At 41.0% G+C, this 19,019-nt stretch overlaps 1 protein-coding gene across 2 annotated transcripts in view; it reads left to right on the top strand.

The window, feature by feature from the left end:
• The first annotated feature begins 3,718 nt into the window (after positions 1 to 3,718).
• syde2 (synapse defective 1, Rho GTPase, homolog 2 (C. elegans)) overlaps positions 3,719 to 19,019 on the top strand; it is a 35,551-nt gene continuing 20,250 nt past the window's right edge. Inside the window, exons 1-3 of one of the 2 annotated variants that reach the window (XM_058072661.2) lie at positions 3,719 to 5,958; positions 10,934 to 11,220; positions 11,707 to 12,085. In XM_058072661.2, coding sequence (XP_057928644.2) covers positions 3,969 to 5,958; positions 10,934 to 11,220; positions 11,707 to 12,085 — 2,656 coding nt within the window. In that variant the 5' untranslated portion in view covers positions 3,719 to 3,968. The remainder of the gene's footprint in view (positions 5,959 to 10,933; positions 11,221 to 11,706; positions 12,086 to 19,019) is intronic. The other variant, XM_058072663.2, reaches the window with a different exon arrangement.

Below are 19,019 nucleotides of genomic sequence, written 5' to 3' on the forward strand. Positions count from 1 at the left end.
GTATCGGATCTTTTGTTCAAAAGCTAACCCACATTTTCACAACTTCAATGTGACAGTGTAATAGATACCATGAGTAATTTGCAGTGACACATATTTGATGTCCCGTGAAGGTTTTTTTGTTGTAAAATATGAGTGAATGCCTGCAGCAATAATGCGATTCTCTGGGATATAAAGCTGCCGGCCTCTGGACAAGGCATCACTGACAGCCATCATCCTGCCTAATTTATACCCTGAGAAAGGCTTGTGTCCAGCACATAAATTTAGTTGTGGTGCACACTTAGAAAAGAGGAAGGCCCATAAAGCAGCCGGGACAGAGGGGGCAAGCCAGAGACACAGAGAGAGGGAACAATGGGGAACCATCAGGAGGGGAGACCCAACAGCTGCAAAGCTACTACACACAGTCAGGTGCACACACACACACACACACACACACACACAAATATAGAGTCTGTCCACTTTTCATTTCCTTCTGCTTTCTCATACATCCAGTTTTCCTTTTCTCTGAGCAGACTGTCTGAATGGGGGGCAGCTAAGCAGATGTTCTGCCACTGCCTTCACAAAGGCTGCAAGTGACTGTTAGTAGGGGGTGGTGGTTTGGTGGGGGACAGAAAAGACTTTCTCTTTTTTTTTTCCATCCAGCATGCAGAGCAGTACTCGACTAGTGGATATTTTTCTTCTCTCCTCGTGCATACCGTATGTTGTTTATTTCTGCACTTCTAATATCCCAGATACTATGTTAAAAAGCCATAGCATTTCAGTATGTGGAATCAAACTATGGAATGAGTAAGACCCTCAAACAATGCACAAGGATGAGCGAATTCAAGAAACAATACAAACAGTTGATGTTTGCTAAATACAAGGATGAAGAGTCTTCAACCAGTCATGATGTGCTATATACATCACAATATTGACACTATATTGACTATATTAACTCACGAAATGAACTGCAAAAAAGGTCAGTAAGGATAATTCATAATGCCGCCTACAGAGAACATACTAACTCCTTATTTCTAAAATCACAAATACTAAAACTTGCTGATATAGTTCATCTTCAAACAGCTAAAATAATGCATAAGGCTAAAAACAACCAATTACCTAAAAATGTCATCTAATACTTCTCTACAAGAGAGGAGAAATATGATCTCAGGGAAGAACTACTACATTTGAAACACTTCTATGCTATGACTACATTAAAAAGCCATAGCATTTCAGTAAGTGGAATCAAACTATGGAATGGATTGAGTAAGACCCTCAAACAATGCACAAGGATGAGCCAATTCAAGAAACAATACAAGCAGTTGATGTTTGCTAAATACAAGGATGAAGAGTCTTGAACCAGTCATGATGTGCTATATATATCACTATATTGACAGTTACTATAGTACCCATTATGTCATTGTATGGTCATATCACCTCGTACTTTGCGTGACAAAAAAAAAAAAAAAAAAAAAAAACACCTTAATCCATATTAGGAAAGCAGGAAGTGAACAAATGTAACAGTTACTGATTGTAAAAGTACCAGATGGAGGGGTAGGATTTAATAAGCTTTGCTTCTTCCTACTCCTTTTGGACATGTGGAACTGTGAACTGATTATGTGATGCATTTAATTGTAATCTGATGCATGTTCAAATGAAATAAAAACATTACCATTACCATACATATGAATAAGACCACTATTCAAGGCTTGCAAGACATTTTCAGCATGAAATCTTAACTGTTAGACATTATTTATCACCAAATCAGGGTTCGCACCCTGCAGGGAGTGTGTCCTAACTCAAAGGCTTGTGCCTGTCCTCACTCCTCCTCTCTCCCCCTCAGGTCTCTCTTTCGCAAAAACACAATAATGCAGCCTGCAGGTTTTGACCTGTAAATAACTGCCCAGACAGGGTCTAGTCAGTCAGTCAGTCGGGGAGGCAAGCCGAGGCGTCAGGGCCTCTACGGCTCCTGCAGTGTAATAACAGATGCTTATCACATTTTACTGAGGGTATAGTGGTGGTTTGGGGGGGGGTAGGGAGTTGGGGGCTCAGTATGGAAGCATAGCTTTGCTGGTAAATGCTCTTATTCATGTGTCTATTAGCGATTTGAAGCAAAAGAGTGCTTTAACAATTTGCGAATAGTGACTGTGTGTGTGTGTGTGTGTGTGTGCTCGTACCCTAGCAGCTCTTTTCAGCAGCTCGTCCTTCTGCACATTCCAAGTAAAGGCAACAGCAAACAAATGGATTAAGGTTCAAGTGACGAATGTTTCATTCCTTTTCTGTGGTTCCTCAACCCTCTTGCTTGCCAGCTTGGTCTGGGTTAGCCACAGGGTCAAAGAAGAGGGGATTACTCAAGATACACTTCAGATAAAAGTGTCAGTGTCAATAATCGCCAACAGTCCATCATGTGGTTCGCTGTGCGTGCTGCGTGGGTTTGTAAAAGGGGAGAAAACATCTTCATTTGCGGCATAATGAAGATGAACCTATAAAAAAAACACAATCCTTAAATCCAGCTCTTTTAAAGTGTAATGTAAACGTAGCATCCCAGCACATGTTCCCCTGCCATGAGAGTTGTTTTCCCTTCTGTTTGCTAAAATGCCTTCACACCCACTAGTGAAAGTGGGCAACTGACTTTAATTCACAATTCACAGACAAATATGTGCTGAATTTCAGTGGAGAAGCTTGAGCTACAGAACTGTAGTTCCCACTCCAGACACGTGCAGTAAAACACATACAGTGGATGTACCGATTAGCAGATTTCATATTTATTGAAAAACCTGCTCATTCGTGCTTGGCGTTTGGATCAGCAGGTCAGCCTCTTTAGAGACGGACCAGGCAAAAGGCCAGACCGTGACTCTGATTCCAGATTATATAGTATTTTTAAGTGTTTAAGTGTCAGAATTAACAGACTCATATTACCCATACTGCAGTAAACCACTGAAGTCCATACAGTAGTCTTGCAAGGGTCCATATTTATAAATCCAGAACCGTTCCACCTGTCAATAATCAGGGGTAATGGGGGGGGGACGGACTGTGTCAAAGTTGTGATGATTCATTGGAAATTAAGGCATTCAAAAGACGCATTCAAAGACGCCGTGGATGATTTGTAGTATTCTACACTGGTCACTAGGTGTCAGTAATGTTACCGTAATGCTTTAGTGAGACACACAAATAGCAGACTTGATTTTCCGAAACAACAAGCTGTTATTGCAGGTTTGAAACAAACAGGCACAAATAATAATCCAGAATAAAAAATAATCCTGAATAAATACCTAATATGATCAAGGGCTACTGTTGCTGCAGTAACCCACGCCAACACTGAAGTCTTGACATCACTTCCTGCCTGCCCTCCACTCAGATCCCACTGGGAACAATTTTTGTAGTGACACACATGAGGATGACTTTTATTGAAGACCACGCTTAGAGTGTTAAAATATGGGCATTTTTGGGGTAATGTACTGCTAATAGCACGGATTAGTGTAAAGGGTTCATCATACACTAATAGCAGCACTGTTCTGTAGAGAGGAAGATCTCAACTCAAGATATTGCAGTTAATGGTCCTCATAGACCAATCCATTTATATTTTTCCAGTCCTGAATATGCTTTATCTTTATCTGGTGTTCAGTTGTACGTTTGGCAAAGTTGTGAATATTTTATCTGAGCTGCAAGGTGAAGTGAGGCGCAATAGAGGGAGGGAGGGTGTGCGTGTGTATGCAGGCAGAGAGAGAGAGAGAGAGAGAGAGAGAGAGAGAGAGAGAGAAAGAATGAGTGCGAGAGCGAGAGAGAAAAAAGGTGGTGTGGAGAGGAAGAAAGGAGAGGGGGAGTAAATGCATGCTGCAGAGAGCGTGTCGCCAGTGCGGAGGTGACAGCGGAGAATGGCTACGAGGCCGTCCGCCCGGCGAGCTGTGACCGCGGCGAGCGAGGACAACCTACCCGCCTCATTCCCTCTGGAACCAGCGTGCTGAAAGGAACCGAGGGGCAAGGGTAAAGGAATGGCTGATCCTCTACGGAGGACTTTACTAGCGAAACTCCGAGGGAAGAAATCCAAGAAAGGAGAGACGCTCGGCGCTGGATTGGACTCCACTGCTGCTGCTGCTGCTGTGGCGGCGAATGCGGGCCGAGAAGGTAAAGAAAAAGTTTTGGAAATGGAGCGAGACTTCGCCCAGGCTTGCCCGCTAGTGTCGCTACCAGGGCTGGATTACATGGCAGAAAGAATGAGTACGTATGAGAATTGTGTTGACGGACCAGTGGTACACACCGAAGGTTGTGACTCGCAGTTAGCCGGCTCATGTCCTCCGGAGCTCGGCAGCGGGGGCGGGGTTCGGGTTAATGTGCCGCTCCTGGGGGGCTCACTTCAAAGAGAGGTGCAGTTTGGGGGGTACACGATTAGAGAGGCTGATACGAGCCACTGGGATCCTGCTTCTGATGTCAGAATCACCATTTCAGGTTCAGGAGGTGTGTCGTTTGGAGAAACCCAGAAGAAACATTTCATCTCGGTTCCTTGGCAGTGTGGCGTTGGGGATTCAATAGGGTTCGGGGACAATTCAAGCCATATTTATTCCAAGGAACGAACTGGGATTTGTACTACAGCCGATAGGGATCCCATTGTCAAAGGACATTCCCAACGTGTGTCAAGGACTGTAGTTACTGTAAATATACACAACACAAACAAGAGTTTTGACAACCAGCAAAGTTTGGACACAACGCTGATGTGTGGTAACACAGAAGAAAATCTTTTCAGAACAATTGAGAGTTTTGACCCTGAATACTCCGGTGGCTTCAGGTGCCCTCTGCAGAGCCCTGCGGTCTTCCCTACTGAGCTAGAAATGTGTGATATTAACATGGCATCCATGTGCGCCACAAAAGGACCACTCAGGCGTCCATTAGACAGCGAGGATGATGATTATTATGATAATGAAATTCTGCCTTTCTATGAAGCTGTCAAAGCAAAAAACGCAGGTGATAGTGATGTTGTGCCGCTGCCCCACGTAGGTCAGGATGAAGAACAAACTGATGAGAGTCCCAGTGCCCAGGAAACAGACAGACTTAAGAACCAGCTGAAAGAGGCTTATTACCTCCTGATTAACGCTATGAATGATATCAGTCTGGATGTCCAGCAGGTTAGTGGCAATTTAACCGAGTATCAAACCATCTCCTCCTGTAGTAGCCACTCTCAGGATAGCTTGTGCTCAAGGTTGTCTGGTAAAATCATGGACAGTGACTCCTGGTCGTCCGGGGGGGACCCCAGCCCTCAGCAGGTGTCTGATACTGACTCCGTACTGCTGTGCCTAAATGGAAACCACGAGTTAGACCTCAAGAGCGCACTGACTAGTAAGAGCATGATGAACCTGCGTGTTGCTAAGCGAAAACCCACTTTAGTGCGCTCTGCTAGTGACGGCGCCATCAGGTATCAAGGTGAACCTCTGCTTTGCACAAATCCTCTTAGAACCAGTCCGGTCATTTGTGACCATGAACTGATTCCCGAGATAAAATCAGATATAAAGAGTGAAGATGCTGAAGTTAAAACAGCGTGTGACTCTTCGAACCCTCTGATGGTCTACAACGAGCGTTTTCAAGAAGCTGCTTGTGAGGAAGACCAAAGCGAGCACCTCGCTGAAAGCAGTGGTTCAGTCAATAGCCTCACTGGTTCTTCTGACAGCAACACAGAAGCACCAGCAACTCCAGATCATGACGACACGCAGCAGTCGACTGGGGTCCGAGCACACAGAGCCAACTCAGTCAACAAGGGACACGGTGTTACGGTCAATAAGATGCAAGAGTGGATGCACAAAGGCCGACTGTTGTCATCGGAAATGAAGCAACGCATAGAAGGCTCATCCTCGTCCCGCGGTGGGAGCCAAAATCAAGAGCGACCGTCTCTGCAGGTGACCCAGGGGGCGTTGTGTAAGCCAGGGGTCCAAACATCCAGCAGAGTGGTAAAATCGGTCAAGTCCCCTGCAAGCAAGATACCATGGCATCCAGGTAGGAAGGCTGCACAGAGTGACCTCAACTCCTGTGGATCTTCTCAATCAGCGAACTTGTCTGTGATTACTATCATCATCCTCCTCCACTCATAGTAAAATCCGTCTGGTGGCACTTCTCTTCTGGATGCAAAGCAAAGGGACGAGACACCTCAGACCTCTTTGCTTTCTTTTAAGATCCTCTAACCGGTGGCGGGTTCTCTTCTTCACACTAATTTAGGTGCATTTTAACACAAAATTAATAGCACATCAATTTGTAGATGGGATCACTCACAGTATAGTCTAACAACTAACTCATTCAGCTTTTCTGGTGTTGGTGGTGGGATTTGTGTGTGAATGACATTTGACTGTGTTTAAATGCATTACAGTGAAAACATCTGTATCATGAAACCAGCTGCACTAACAGGATGTTGACATGTCTTTGAACATCTCTTTGCTCAGATGTTGCGAACCAAACAGGAGTGTATACAGGGATGTGGCGGTGAAGCAAATTAGCTTCCAGTTGTAAGCAGATGGTAAAATCATACCACAGTGTTAATTTGATGTTCTACAGTGTCTGCTTCCAGCTTCCACATTGACTAAAATTGCAAGTTTCGAGCGTTTTTTTTTGTGTTGCATTGATATGAGTGATACCATAAACTATCACCTAATACCGATCATGTTTTTGCTTTCTTTGAGCATATGTGTTTAGCGCTGAGCATGTGAGCTGCTGCAGAAGTCTTTTCCAGAGCAAATAGTTGAGCTACCATGTGTGCAGGCTGTTGTTGACTGTCACAGTGCTGTGCTGCTAGAAATAGAGTGTGATCTGTGGCTTCTCAGAGGCAGGCCTCTGCGTTCAACGTTGTCCCAGCGTACTTCCAGCTTCACTTCTATGTCTGTCATTCCGTCTAAAACTAAAGTCATGTCTTTGGATTTTTCGCCAACATCTGTCCCTTATTGATTCCTCATTGAATTTTCCAACATCTGTGTCCAGAGGAATCCAAAGCAGCCCAGGAGCCAGTGCACTAACTCTGGTTGTGTTTGAGGATAAGGGGGTTGGGCTGTCATGTCCTCCCCGGTCATTAGCTCAGGGCAGCTCCATGGTAACTTGCATTTAAAAGACATTGGATTGAATATTTGGGATGCCGTTCCTGCTGTTTAACTTGTTTGCTCTTTGTCACTATGTTCCCATGAATGGACAGTGCTTGCTTGCTGAGAGGATTCAGAATAATAATACTGTGAGAATGTAAGTGTAATATAAACCTACTATATAACTATTGTCCAATCCATTTGGTTTGCTGTGACAGGCCATACTAGACCTTTTTTTTTTTTCACAAGCACACGCGACTAATGCTGGAGGCTCAATAATATGTCTGTCTGAAGTGCTTGTACATGGACATATTTATCAACAAAGGCAGCTGAAGAGACAGGCCGAGTGATGGAAGAGAAACCTGAGGCAACAGGAAATATTCCAACAAACTCACATGATCGGGCAAATTCTAGCTGCTAGTTAAGTCATAGTTAATTTGATATGACATATAATCAGTAACATGAGCGCCTTCTACATAGGAACATTTTGAAGCGTTTGATTGTTAAGCCAGTGTACTCAGGAGGAAGTAGTAAACACCGACTCTGCTGCCAAGACACCTCAGCAGGATGCAAGTGTTGGCATGTGATGCAACCCCGGACGATCTCAATCCCGTGCTGATGTAAAAAGAAAAAAAAATCTACTCAGAGAATTCTCATTACCATATGAATGAACATCAACAGGAATGCATGGAACAGAGCAAAAGATTCCCTCGGAAGGGGCGCCCGAAGCTCTGTATAAATGACAAAGTGCACTCTGTATGGACAGGAAAAGTAGCTGGTGTAGGTTTTGGTCTTATCAAAAGAAGAGCCTCTGTGGAGAGGTAAAAGCTAAAAGGAAAGCCCATGGGAAAGTGGATCAAGTGTTTGTAAAGAGAACATGATTCACTTACAAGATTTAGATTGGCAATGTACTTGGGGTGAGGTTAACTGACAGGTTTATAATAGCACATCCGGGAAATAAGCTTTTTCTGTTTTTAGCTCTGTAGCCAAAACCGTAACACCAGTTCTCATCTGTAGGCCACTTCTTCTTCAGTCTTTCTCCCGCACGCACATATGCAACCTTGTATTTTTGGTAAACGGCTGCAGCCATTTGTTACCTTTTAAGGGGTGTGATTTTATGACGCCTTACCGCATCATCGACCCGGCACTATTTGCCAGGAAAATGTTTAACAGTTTTGCTGTTCGTTGTCTGGGAGCTTAATGATCTGTTGCTTAAGGACATAATATTTGAACATTACCGTTTAAATTGCTGCATAACATGTTGTAAACATAACACGTTTTGTCCAGAAAAGCAACAGCACGTCATTATAACTTTTGTTTGTGTTTGCAAACCAATGTCAGCGTGAATAGATTGGTAGATGATACTTCTGGCCTCAAAATGACGTCAACTGTTTGTCATAAAGCCAAACTAGTGGCTTGTTATTGCTTTGGAAAGGTGTTTGGCTCGGGAAGGAGTGTGGCGGTGGTAGGAGACAATGTTAAAGGCTGTAAATCTGGAGCTGTGGTCTGGAATGCTGTTCGTGTCAGCACATGTTTCTTTTCCCAGTTATGAAAGACCCCTCAAAGAAGATGGCACGCTGGCATGTTGTCAACAGCATGCAGAGGCACCCTCTCTTCCTATGGGCTTGTGTAGCAGCTCATGCATTGATCGTGTTTTGAGTGGGAATAAACTAGAACTGCACACGTAGAATGCAGACATCCACCAAGTTCAAACAATCATAATTGGTATAATCTTTGTGGATATGCATTTCCTGTTTTTACCACAACTTTGAACCGTACCACATTTCTTTACACATTTCATGACAATTGTTGGGTGATATTTTTATATCCCAATATATTCTTTCAATAATAAGAAAATGACTTTATACAGGACAAGGCTGAATTTAAATATTTATATTACAAGTATGCTTAGAGAAAAAACATAGAAAAATATAACCTCCCTGAGAATGGAGAATTACAAATCATATACTGTTGAGTGTTAGGGGCTGTGGAGACACAAGACAGCTTCAAAGCATTTAAAATGTCAACTAAAGCACATACAGTACTTAAAACTCTATGAGGCATGTTTCTGTCAGGGAAACCTATGCATCATATTGAACATAGCAGAAAATATAAATCCATTTAAGTCAGACAGGCTTTGTTTTCTGCCAACTATCTTAACTTTTTACTTTTCAAGACAAAACTAACCTTAAAACTCGCCTGTATTTTTAAAAAGACTGTATGCAACGGCTTCTCCATAGCATTATATCTAGCCTTCCTCCTGCTTTGAGTATGTAAGCTACATCTAATGTAACACATTTTCAGCTAATGATAGCAATTTGGCCAAGTTTAGCTACTGATGTTAGTTAGCTATCATTGAATTTAGCCTATTGGACCCACATCATGACTGCAAATTGTTGATCACCTTACTGAGACTACTATTGTGTGTGTGGAAATCTTGAATACTTGAAAAAGAGCCAGGCATGAGCGACCAATCATCTTCTTCGAGACAAACAACTACTGAGGCCAAGTTGTTTAAAGTTACTTTGAAATTTTATATATTTGCATATATAGACATCTTTTGACATCTGCAAACAGACCCTTTAATTTTTATGTCCAGTTCTCAAATTTTCCAGGAAGACACCAGGGATCGTGTCCATGTTAAAACCAATATCATTCCACAGTCGTTTATATCATAGATCTCAGATTGCTTAAATGGCAAGAAGTTTGCTGACGGTAGTGAAGTGAAGTGTTGTGTAATGGCAAAAGGGACTCCCAAGTTTGCCTTCATGGAACTTTAGAAAGTCTGACATTTCAATTTTCTTACAGATGTTTTCCAACCACACAGTTTTAGAAACTACCTTATTTGCTCTTTATACCAGCAGGAATGTAGAAATGGATCAGGCTGTGTCCTTTGGTATGCCATTATCCTCTATGCTTGTCTGTTGTAACGCAATAAGGGATGCTGTGATCATAGCTTTGGTTAGGTTTGTTGTGGGTTTCATAGTGACACTGGAGTAGTCATGAACATTCAAATTGTGTTGTGTAGAGGGTAATCTAGATTGAAAAAACATGTAAAACAAATGATTACAATGGCGGTGAGCAGAGCAGTTTCTTAGAAAGTTTGCAGTCATTTTTTCATTGAAATTCTGTTCAGAACAGAAAATATAGAGGGAAGTATCATTTTGTTTTTATGCACCTTTCAGCACAGCAGAATTTTATAGTTCTAGAGTAGACTCATTAAATCTCACTCGTTGCACAATGATTATGCACATACAGGCAGCTTTGTATTCAATTTCTTCCAGTGAAAATAGTGTTCTGTTTAATTTGGCGGATGCGTGGATGCAAATGCATTTCAATGAGAATTGTCGAGGTTGTCATTTAAGCATGCAAAGGGCTTGTCTGTTTTTTGAAAAGGTTTCTGGTACAAGTTAGAGCACATCTCTCAGCCTGTAACACACACGCGTAAACAACTTATTTAACTTTCTCTCACTGCATCCCATCTTCTGAATAACAAAAAAAAAATTGTCAGATCGTTTGTTGCTGAACATGAAGACAATGTATTTATAACACAGGCCTCTGAGAGCCCGTGGTAGCCTGATAAAAGCATGTGACTACAATAGTCAAGTAATAAAATATAGAGCATTTTGCAGGCATGTCCAAACTATATGTGGCTTTTGAGGTTGCCAAAACACAAACACAAACACAAAAGGTGTTGTATCTATGGCATTAATATTTACTATAAGCACTCTGGTTTCTTGATACAGATGTTTCCTTCAACTTGACAGGGCATGAATTAGATACAGTCGAGATTTGATGAATGCACCTCAATTATTCTGTTACTGATAATAATCATGGTTAATTTGTTTTGAATGGCTTTTGGCTTTAGTGATGATAACCAACACATGTTATCTAACCTTTTCCTTCAGCTCTCAATGACAATGTCCCAACTCAAGGGGCTACCAAGGCCACTGAGCTTTCAACATGGCGACCACACCTCCACACCATCACTGTCGCTAAGAAGCGCAACTGGCTGCAGCAGAGCTCCCTTGGAAAGAACCATTGCACGAAGGAAGAGCTGCAAGGCAAGCTAGGAGCTGAGGAGGAGGCCTGCCAGTGCTCCACACTGCTGCCTCCTCCTCCTAGTCCCTCCCCAGAGCAGCTGAGAGGTTCAGGGGGAGCACCGTCGCGACCAGATCATCTGCACCTTCCCAAGGTTAACCTCAAGGTTTTTCTTAAAGTAGAACTGTGTTGGCTAGTTGGTGGATTGTGTAGGTGTAGCAAAGAGGGATATGTGGAGTTTGCATGGTGTTTCTTCGGGGAGTCCAACTTCCTCCCACATTCAAAGACATTCCAAATGACATGCATGTTAGGTCGAGTGAAGACTCTAAATGGTCCCTAGCTGCAGCCAAAATCAGCTGGGATAGGCTTCAGCTCACCCTTGACCCTGAACAGAATATCTCTCTATGCATTTTTGGTACTGCTTGTTCTTACTCGGGTATGCTGGAGCCTATTCCAGCTGCCTTTGAGCAGCATCATATACACAACTATTCACACCCACCTTCACACCAGAACAATTTAGAGATGTTCCAATGAAGATACAAACCCTGAAAAGGATAAGTGGTAGAAAGTAGCTGGTTTGCAAATTTATATCAGTGTGTTTGGAGCACAATTTATTTTTTTGTCTCCCCTCTGTATTTAGGTCAGCGTCACTCAACCGAAGGCGTCGCCTCACCCAAGGAGCGTGGACCCAACAGAGGAGAATGATGCAGATGATGAAGGCGAGATCTGGTACAACCCAATCCCTGAAGACGATGAAGTTGAGGTGTCCAACAGACCCTCCGTCCGACTGCTCATCGCCCATCGATCTGAGCCCCAGAGGAGACCCAGTAAGGGACGGGATGCGGCTCGCAACGGGGGAACCCTGGAGACCAGCGGTCCGGAGTCTCATGAGGAAAGCAGTTCAGCAGATGGGAGTCAGGGGAATGCTGCACATTCCACAGAGACGCTACATCTGCACAGACAGATGCTTGCGTGCAAACCACAGGAGGAGGGAGGACATTCTACCAGCAAATCTATAGGTAAGTCAAAAAGACACACCCTTCTTGGCATTGTTACAGTCCTACATTTTTGTTCCACCATCATCAAGGACTCATTTTGTTGCTGGGTCATTCTGTTCCTGCCTTTTGCTGTTAAGCGCTGAAATATTACTACGAACTAATTTGCTACCAAATACATATTTATACCTTTTGTACTTTTTTTTGAACTAGTGGCAAAAAGAGGTGATTTAAAAAAACATAGCTAAATTAAAAACCTATTCAGAATATTTTTAATAAATATAAAATGTTAGATATATAGAACAGATTCTTAAAAACAAAAATAATTAATAAGAATAAAATAATAAATACATACATTATAATAACATATATAGATAAATACATCATTAATTATCATAAATTATAATAATAAAATGTTTCATCTATTAATATAAATATTATATATTGTAATATAAGTATAATATATATAATACATTATATGTATATTATTATTTTATATTATTATTTGTATAATATTTGTATAACATTTGTGTAGAACTCGATGAGAATACTTTTAATTTAATTTTAATTTGTTTAACTTCAGATTGGAGAAACTTTAGCAACAAAGACAGAATTTATGACTTTATGGTTCTAAATTGACATGAGGTTAGCAGCTATGTGCATAATAATAGACAAAAATAATTCAGGCTGATTAAAAAAACTGTCTAAGAAAGTATACACATGATACAGTCACCTATTGCAGCATCACACGCAGTGCAGAATACTACCACTGGCCAAAAGTAATACGTTAATTCAGTTTTGTTCTTGGAAATTGTTTTGATCTAAACAACGATGACAGCCAGCACACGCCGCTCTGTCTCTTAATAAGCTCAGCTTGTTTTTTACTTTCTTCACTTCCGACTTTTTGATCCGTCTGTTGTGGCAACGTGGTAGTTTGAACCAATTGGTGCATCTTGAGCTAAGCCTATAATTATGACTTTTAACAACACTCTTCTATGGCAAAGAGTCATTTATTTGCTGAGCTTTGAGAAATGTAATTTTTTTTCCAAAATATTTTACAGTAAGATTTCAGTAACTCACCAAAAATGAAAGACCTTAAGAAACGCTGACAATTCTCTTATTAGATAATTCCTAGATTGGCCTCAAATTCCTGACTATTTCTGCATCTTGTGTAGCTCAGCAACTTTCCATGTAAGATTAGGAATTAACATCAAGTCCAAGCACTAATCATGAAACTAACCAACTGAAATTAGGCTATTTTTGCACATTTTGATTGGCGCAGATGAAATCTGCAAGTATAATTTGGGCCTTTTCATCATGCTTGAGTGGATCAGTTGATGCAGCATATTCAGCACTTCTGCCCGATAACAATTCTTCTTATAAATGCCTGTGAAAATAGCCTTTAATGTTCACTTTTAGCTGTGACCTACTTGTGATCTGCTCTATTTTCCCATTTCCATTGTGCAATAGGTTTGTGGATGAATGGATTATGTTGAACAAGACTCCTCATGAGCAGTTCTGTCATACTGTGGGTGGCATGTGCATTTATGGTGCTATGCTGTGAAAAGAGGAAGCTGCAGTGACTTTGTATTTTCATTAATGTGGGTCTGCTACTTTGTTTGATGTGGATGCAGATTTTTTTAATTGCTAAAATGGATAAATGTTGGATAAAGAGTAATGCCCTGGTTAAAACAAAGAAGTGCTTTTAGCCCATTTTGACAAGTTTCACATAAGCTATGTTCACACTGCGGTGTATGATGGCTAATTGTGTGAAAATCCGATCTTTTATGTATTCATTCATGTGACCAAAAAAATGTGACTTGTATTTATGTGAAATGTGAACACAAAACACAGACGTCACATGTGTGTGTGTGTATGCTTATGGAAGTTCACATGAAAAAATCAAAACTGACCTGCAAGGTCAATGTAGCCATGATGCACTGCAGCTCACATCAATGTTCCACTCCACGTCACCTCACTACACCTCACTCCGCTCATAGGAACAAACAATTTCCCTAGTTCTCCATAAACTGCCATAACCAAAAGTTTTGACATTTCCTTTCTTAATTTCCTACACAAAATAATTTGGTTCAGAAAATGTTTACTGTGGTCGAAAAAAAATATTGAAATTGCCGGAAATACACGAGGACTAACACCACAAATTCGGATTATGTTTACTTTTGTAAACACACGGCACCGCATGTGTTTTGTGCACATATGCGTCACTTCCTGGACACACATTCACATTACACACAAAATATATAGCATTTTTTGGTAATGTCAACGACTCCTTTAACAAAACATATGAAATGAGCAACCTACCCTTTAGTGTGATCATAGCTCTACTTGTAAAGATGACTGGAAGAACGTTAATATTAATTTCCCACCAGTAGTCGGCGATATCACTCTGTTAAGAAACACTACATGCTTGCTCACCAAAAGTGTATTTTCAATACTCTTCTTCTGTAAAATAAAAATTGGGCTTACATTGTGTATGTGATGAGCTGCAATTGATTTTAAGAACTAAACTGTGTTGTGTGTGATGTCTACAGAGAAACTAAAATGGCCTTGCATATAGGTGTTTAGATATTTGAGCTGTCATAAAAGCAAAAAAACATGTGTCACAGTGAAAATTATGCTTAAAATGAAACTTTTTACAAAAAGCAGTTTTACTAATTTTTTTAGTCAGGAACTAATATTTTCCTGAAACTTTCCTACGTTCTACTGGTGATTACTAAAGAACGGAAAAAGGTAGAAAGAATTTTTTTTTTGTTTTTTTTTGATGAAAGACTGTGGTCTAATCTTTCTTTTGGTAGGTTCTATGTTTATGTAGCCATAGAACAAAAAATTCAGAATACCTTGAAGAATCAGGCAAAATCGTCTAAAATGGCCGGTACTGAAGGGGCTGTCTTTTGAAAAATGGCTGGGATTGAATGAGTGACTTCCTACGACAGTGGTCAGACCAGTGGTTATGTCCATTCTAGTCCACCCATCCATTTTCTATACCGCTTACACTGGTCGCCAGCCAATCACAGAGCACATATAGACAAACAACCATTCACACTCACATTCATGCTTACGGATAATTTGGACTCGGCAATTAACCTAGCATGTTTTTGGAATGTGGGAGGAAACCGGAGTACTATGAGAAAACCCACGCATAATTCCGGTAATAATTCCGATAATAAAGTATATCAATCAAAACAATAAAAATACTTTATGATTGTGATTATGTATGACAATAATGACGGTAGTACAGCGGTACATAGCAGTGTGTGGTATAGTAGATGTACTCGGGGTGATTTCCCTCACCACTGCTTTCCAAATGCACCCGATGGTGCTTTGTGAATAGGTGCCTTTGACCCCGGCACAGACCATGTCATTGACTCCCAAAGCAGGAGCACAGCCACAGTCTTCCCCTATACTCTTTTTAGCACATCATTTCCGTGTCTTCTATTTTCAGTTCATTTATAATTATCAGTGTGTAAAACTTTACTTTATTGGCATTGGTAAAGATTTGACAGGGACGTTTTTGTTTGAGCACAAAGAAGTTGTGTGATGAATTAATGAAGTAGTGCAGATGTAGATGACTCTTTATGTTCATAGTTTTCCTCTGTTCGGCTGGCTGGTTCTTTTCCCCCTCACCGGATGCACTCCAGACTCCTCGTGTGATGCCTATTGACTGACTTTTTGTCCATTTGAAAGCTCTGTTATGTAGAGAATAATGATTGATGGACTCTGGGGGTAGTAAGCTTGTTGTGTTCCCAATCTCTTGTTCCCTTTGGTGGCAGGTTGTACAATCTGACATAGCCAGCGCTCGGAATGGGATCAGAGTTTTTTTCCTGGGTTTTTTTTTTTTTCTCTCACTTGCTGCCGCATTTGAGAATGAGCCCATACTGCTATAGTTACACTCGAGCCTGAGTCTGAGTTCTGACGACCGCATGGTTTGGCAGAGAGGAAGTCAACAAGACGGTGCAGCATTGTAAGGACAACACTCTAAATCCAGAGTAAATTCCATAGCCCGGTGGTCACATAGTTTTCTCTGTAGCATAGAAACCACTCATTTTTGTAGTCATCTCATTGAAAAATGGAATTAAATTTAAAATGAATTCTCTCTTTTCCCATTTTACAGTCTTCAGGCATTTACAATATTGATAAGGTACTCATTAGTCAGTACAGAGAGACTATTACGTGCACTACAACCTCTCTTTTGGCAAATGGCCATGTTGTGCTAGCGAGTAGGCCTGCATACTTGGATATATTGGCGGGGGTTTTGTAACCATCGTGATTAAACAGCCGAGCTCCCACGGCCCCTGTAAGTCCTTCTGATGGTTTTGAGCCAAGTGGATAGGAAGTAGCACAGGGCAGAAGTGAAGAAACAAGTGGACAAGTGTGCCATTCACAAGTTTATTTACATTCCAATGTTTGTCAGCATTCGATGGCCTTGCAAGTCTTTACTTTTTACTTTTTGGGGTAATCAGTAATAGATTATTAACACAGATAATGTTACAGTCACTAGATAATAATTCATAGGCTCACATTTAACTGAATGCATATTTTCCCACGTGACAAACGAACCATAACATATTTGATCATGTCATTCTTCACACACTCACACCCTCTTCATGCACCTGAGTGGTGCCAATGTTGTGAAAGGCCCTCGTCATAAATTCCTCACCTGTGTTGGAGGGCGGCAGAGTCAGTCTGGCCAGTCTAGCTCCAGGGTCAGGACATGGGTGTTTTCTTCTTAAATGCATATGAGCCTGCACTCCTGCTTTGTGTTATATTAATATAGCGAGTACATGATCATATGTTATATACAGGTGGTGGAGGTTGACACAGTGAAAGGGCTCACGTGTCACCCACAGGAATGCAGACCTTTGGCCTTTGACCCAGGAACATGGCCCTGGAGGGTAGAGTGTCAAACTGTCGGCCCTGAACCACAGTTAGTGAAGTGTCGCGTTACTCTCATGGCTGCAGCCACAAGGCCAAAGGCTACAGGAGATACAGCTGTGTATGCGTGTGTGTATGCATGTGTGTGTGTGTCACAGTCATTAACAAAGCAGCAGTCATTAACTGTGTCACACGCAAGTCTGCCTTACAGGGCTCATGTTCTTTTGTATATATTGACTTATTTGTTTCTCCCAAGATGTTAAGCAGGGGTGTCCAAACCTTTCCCACCGAGGGCAATATACTGAAAAATGAAAGGGTATATGAAAGGGAAGTTTGACTTTGATAATTTGTAAACCCACATGTAGCAATAGCATGTTAAGAACTTATATATATTAACTCACTTGGCAAAAATATTTTTTTTTTCTTTAATATTTATTATTTATTATTTATTAAGTTTTTCTCATTAGATTACACCTTTTTTTCAACACCTAAAAAATATTTTTGAAGACAAAATCAATGATAAAATCTTTTAAAAATCATGTTTTCAATCAGCTCAATAATTTTTTGTTCATATTTCTTAGCTGCTGGACAGTTGTTTACCCATTCTTCTTTATTGATCACCGTTTTAAAAGTAGCACCATAACTTCTAAGTCTAAGGTGATGTTTACACGAGACATGATCGAGCCGTTTTTGTGACAAAACACAAATATCCTAAAACAAAATACCGTTGATTATTTTCATATTCTGCTGTTATTAATAGCTTTGATTTCACAAAGAGCCTCTAAAATGTACTCTTAAAGAGCGGCAGTCTTGAAAAACACGTGTTGGTTTGCATCCACAAACCACTAGACTACATTTATAAAATATATTATATGTTAAAAAAGACTAATAACCGGCTGCAATTCCACCCTTTGGCCATCTCTGTGTGGAGTTTGCATGTTCTCCCCGTGCATGTGTGGGTTTTCTTCGGGTACTCCGGTTTCCTCACTAATTCCAAAAACAAGCTAGATTAATTGGCGACTCCAAATTGTCCATAGGTATGAATGTGAGTGTGAATGGTTGTTTGTCTATATGTGCCCTGTGATTGGCTGGCGACCAGTCCAGGGTGTACAAAGACAGCTGGGATAGGCTTCAGCACCCCCGCGACCCTTGTGAGGATAAACGGTAGGAAAATGAATGAATGAAGACTAATAACTTATATCTATGGTAATGGTTTTATTTCATTTGAACATGCATCAGATTACAATTGAATGCATCCCATAATCAGTTCCCAGTTCCACATGTCCAAAAGGAGTAGGAAGAAGCAAAGCTTATTAAATCCTACCCCTCCATCTGGTACTTTTACAATCAGTAACTGTTACATTTGTTCACTTCCTGCTTTCCATAATACAGTTTAAGTTGTTGTTTTTTTTTAATAATGTACCTTGTACCGAAGTACTAGATATAATCTATCTATATATGTATATCTGATATATAATATAAAGACCATTTTCAAGGTGAAATTATATAAAAAATGTAATAGCACCCTTCTATTATTTTACTTTACATTACATTAGTTATAGTATTGCTAAAATGTAACAAGGGGCCTAAGAGTTTTGTGCAGTACATTTATTTGATCAAAGCCATCACGTCATCGAGAATGCCTTACCCGGCCCTCCCAAGGGTATTTTTAGCTTCCTTCTTTAAATGTGTTTCACATGTGTAATTTATGTAGAAATTATGTCATCAGTTGTACATGCAGTGACATACAAGACATTTACTCTACTGTACCCCACACTGTTTTTCATGCATGTTCTCCCCTCTCCACGCGGCTATTATTGGCAGGAAGCTTTGGATAAGGAAGGCTACTGAGTGAGGGAGGAAAAGGAGGCTAAACATGGTTGGGTGAGGAATGTGAGGGAACAGCACTGTTCACTTGTACATTGGCCAACTGCTTTGCCAACCCTCCAGTTCAACATACAGACCTCTCAGTGCCTGGACAAGGGGTGTCTTTGTCCCCCATCCTTTGGTTACACCCTGTTCCGCTCCTGCTCCCCAGCTTACCCTTCATGCTATTGCACCTCTG

This window comes from Doryrhamphus excisus, linkage group LG4, assembly GCF_037039965.1.
Source record: "Doryrhamphus excisus strain RoL-2023G ecotype Guam linkage group LG4, RoL_Dexc_Guam_v1.1, whole genome shotgun sequence".
In the NCBI taxonomy this organism is placed as follows: domain Eukaryota; kingdom Metazoa; phylum Chordata; class Actinopteri; order Syngnathiformes; family Syngnathidae; genus Doryrhamphus; species Doryrhamphus excisus.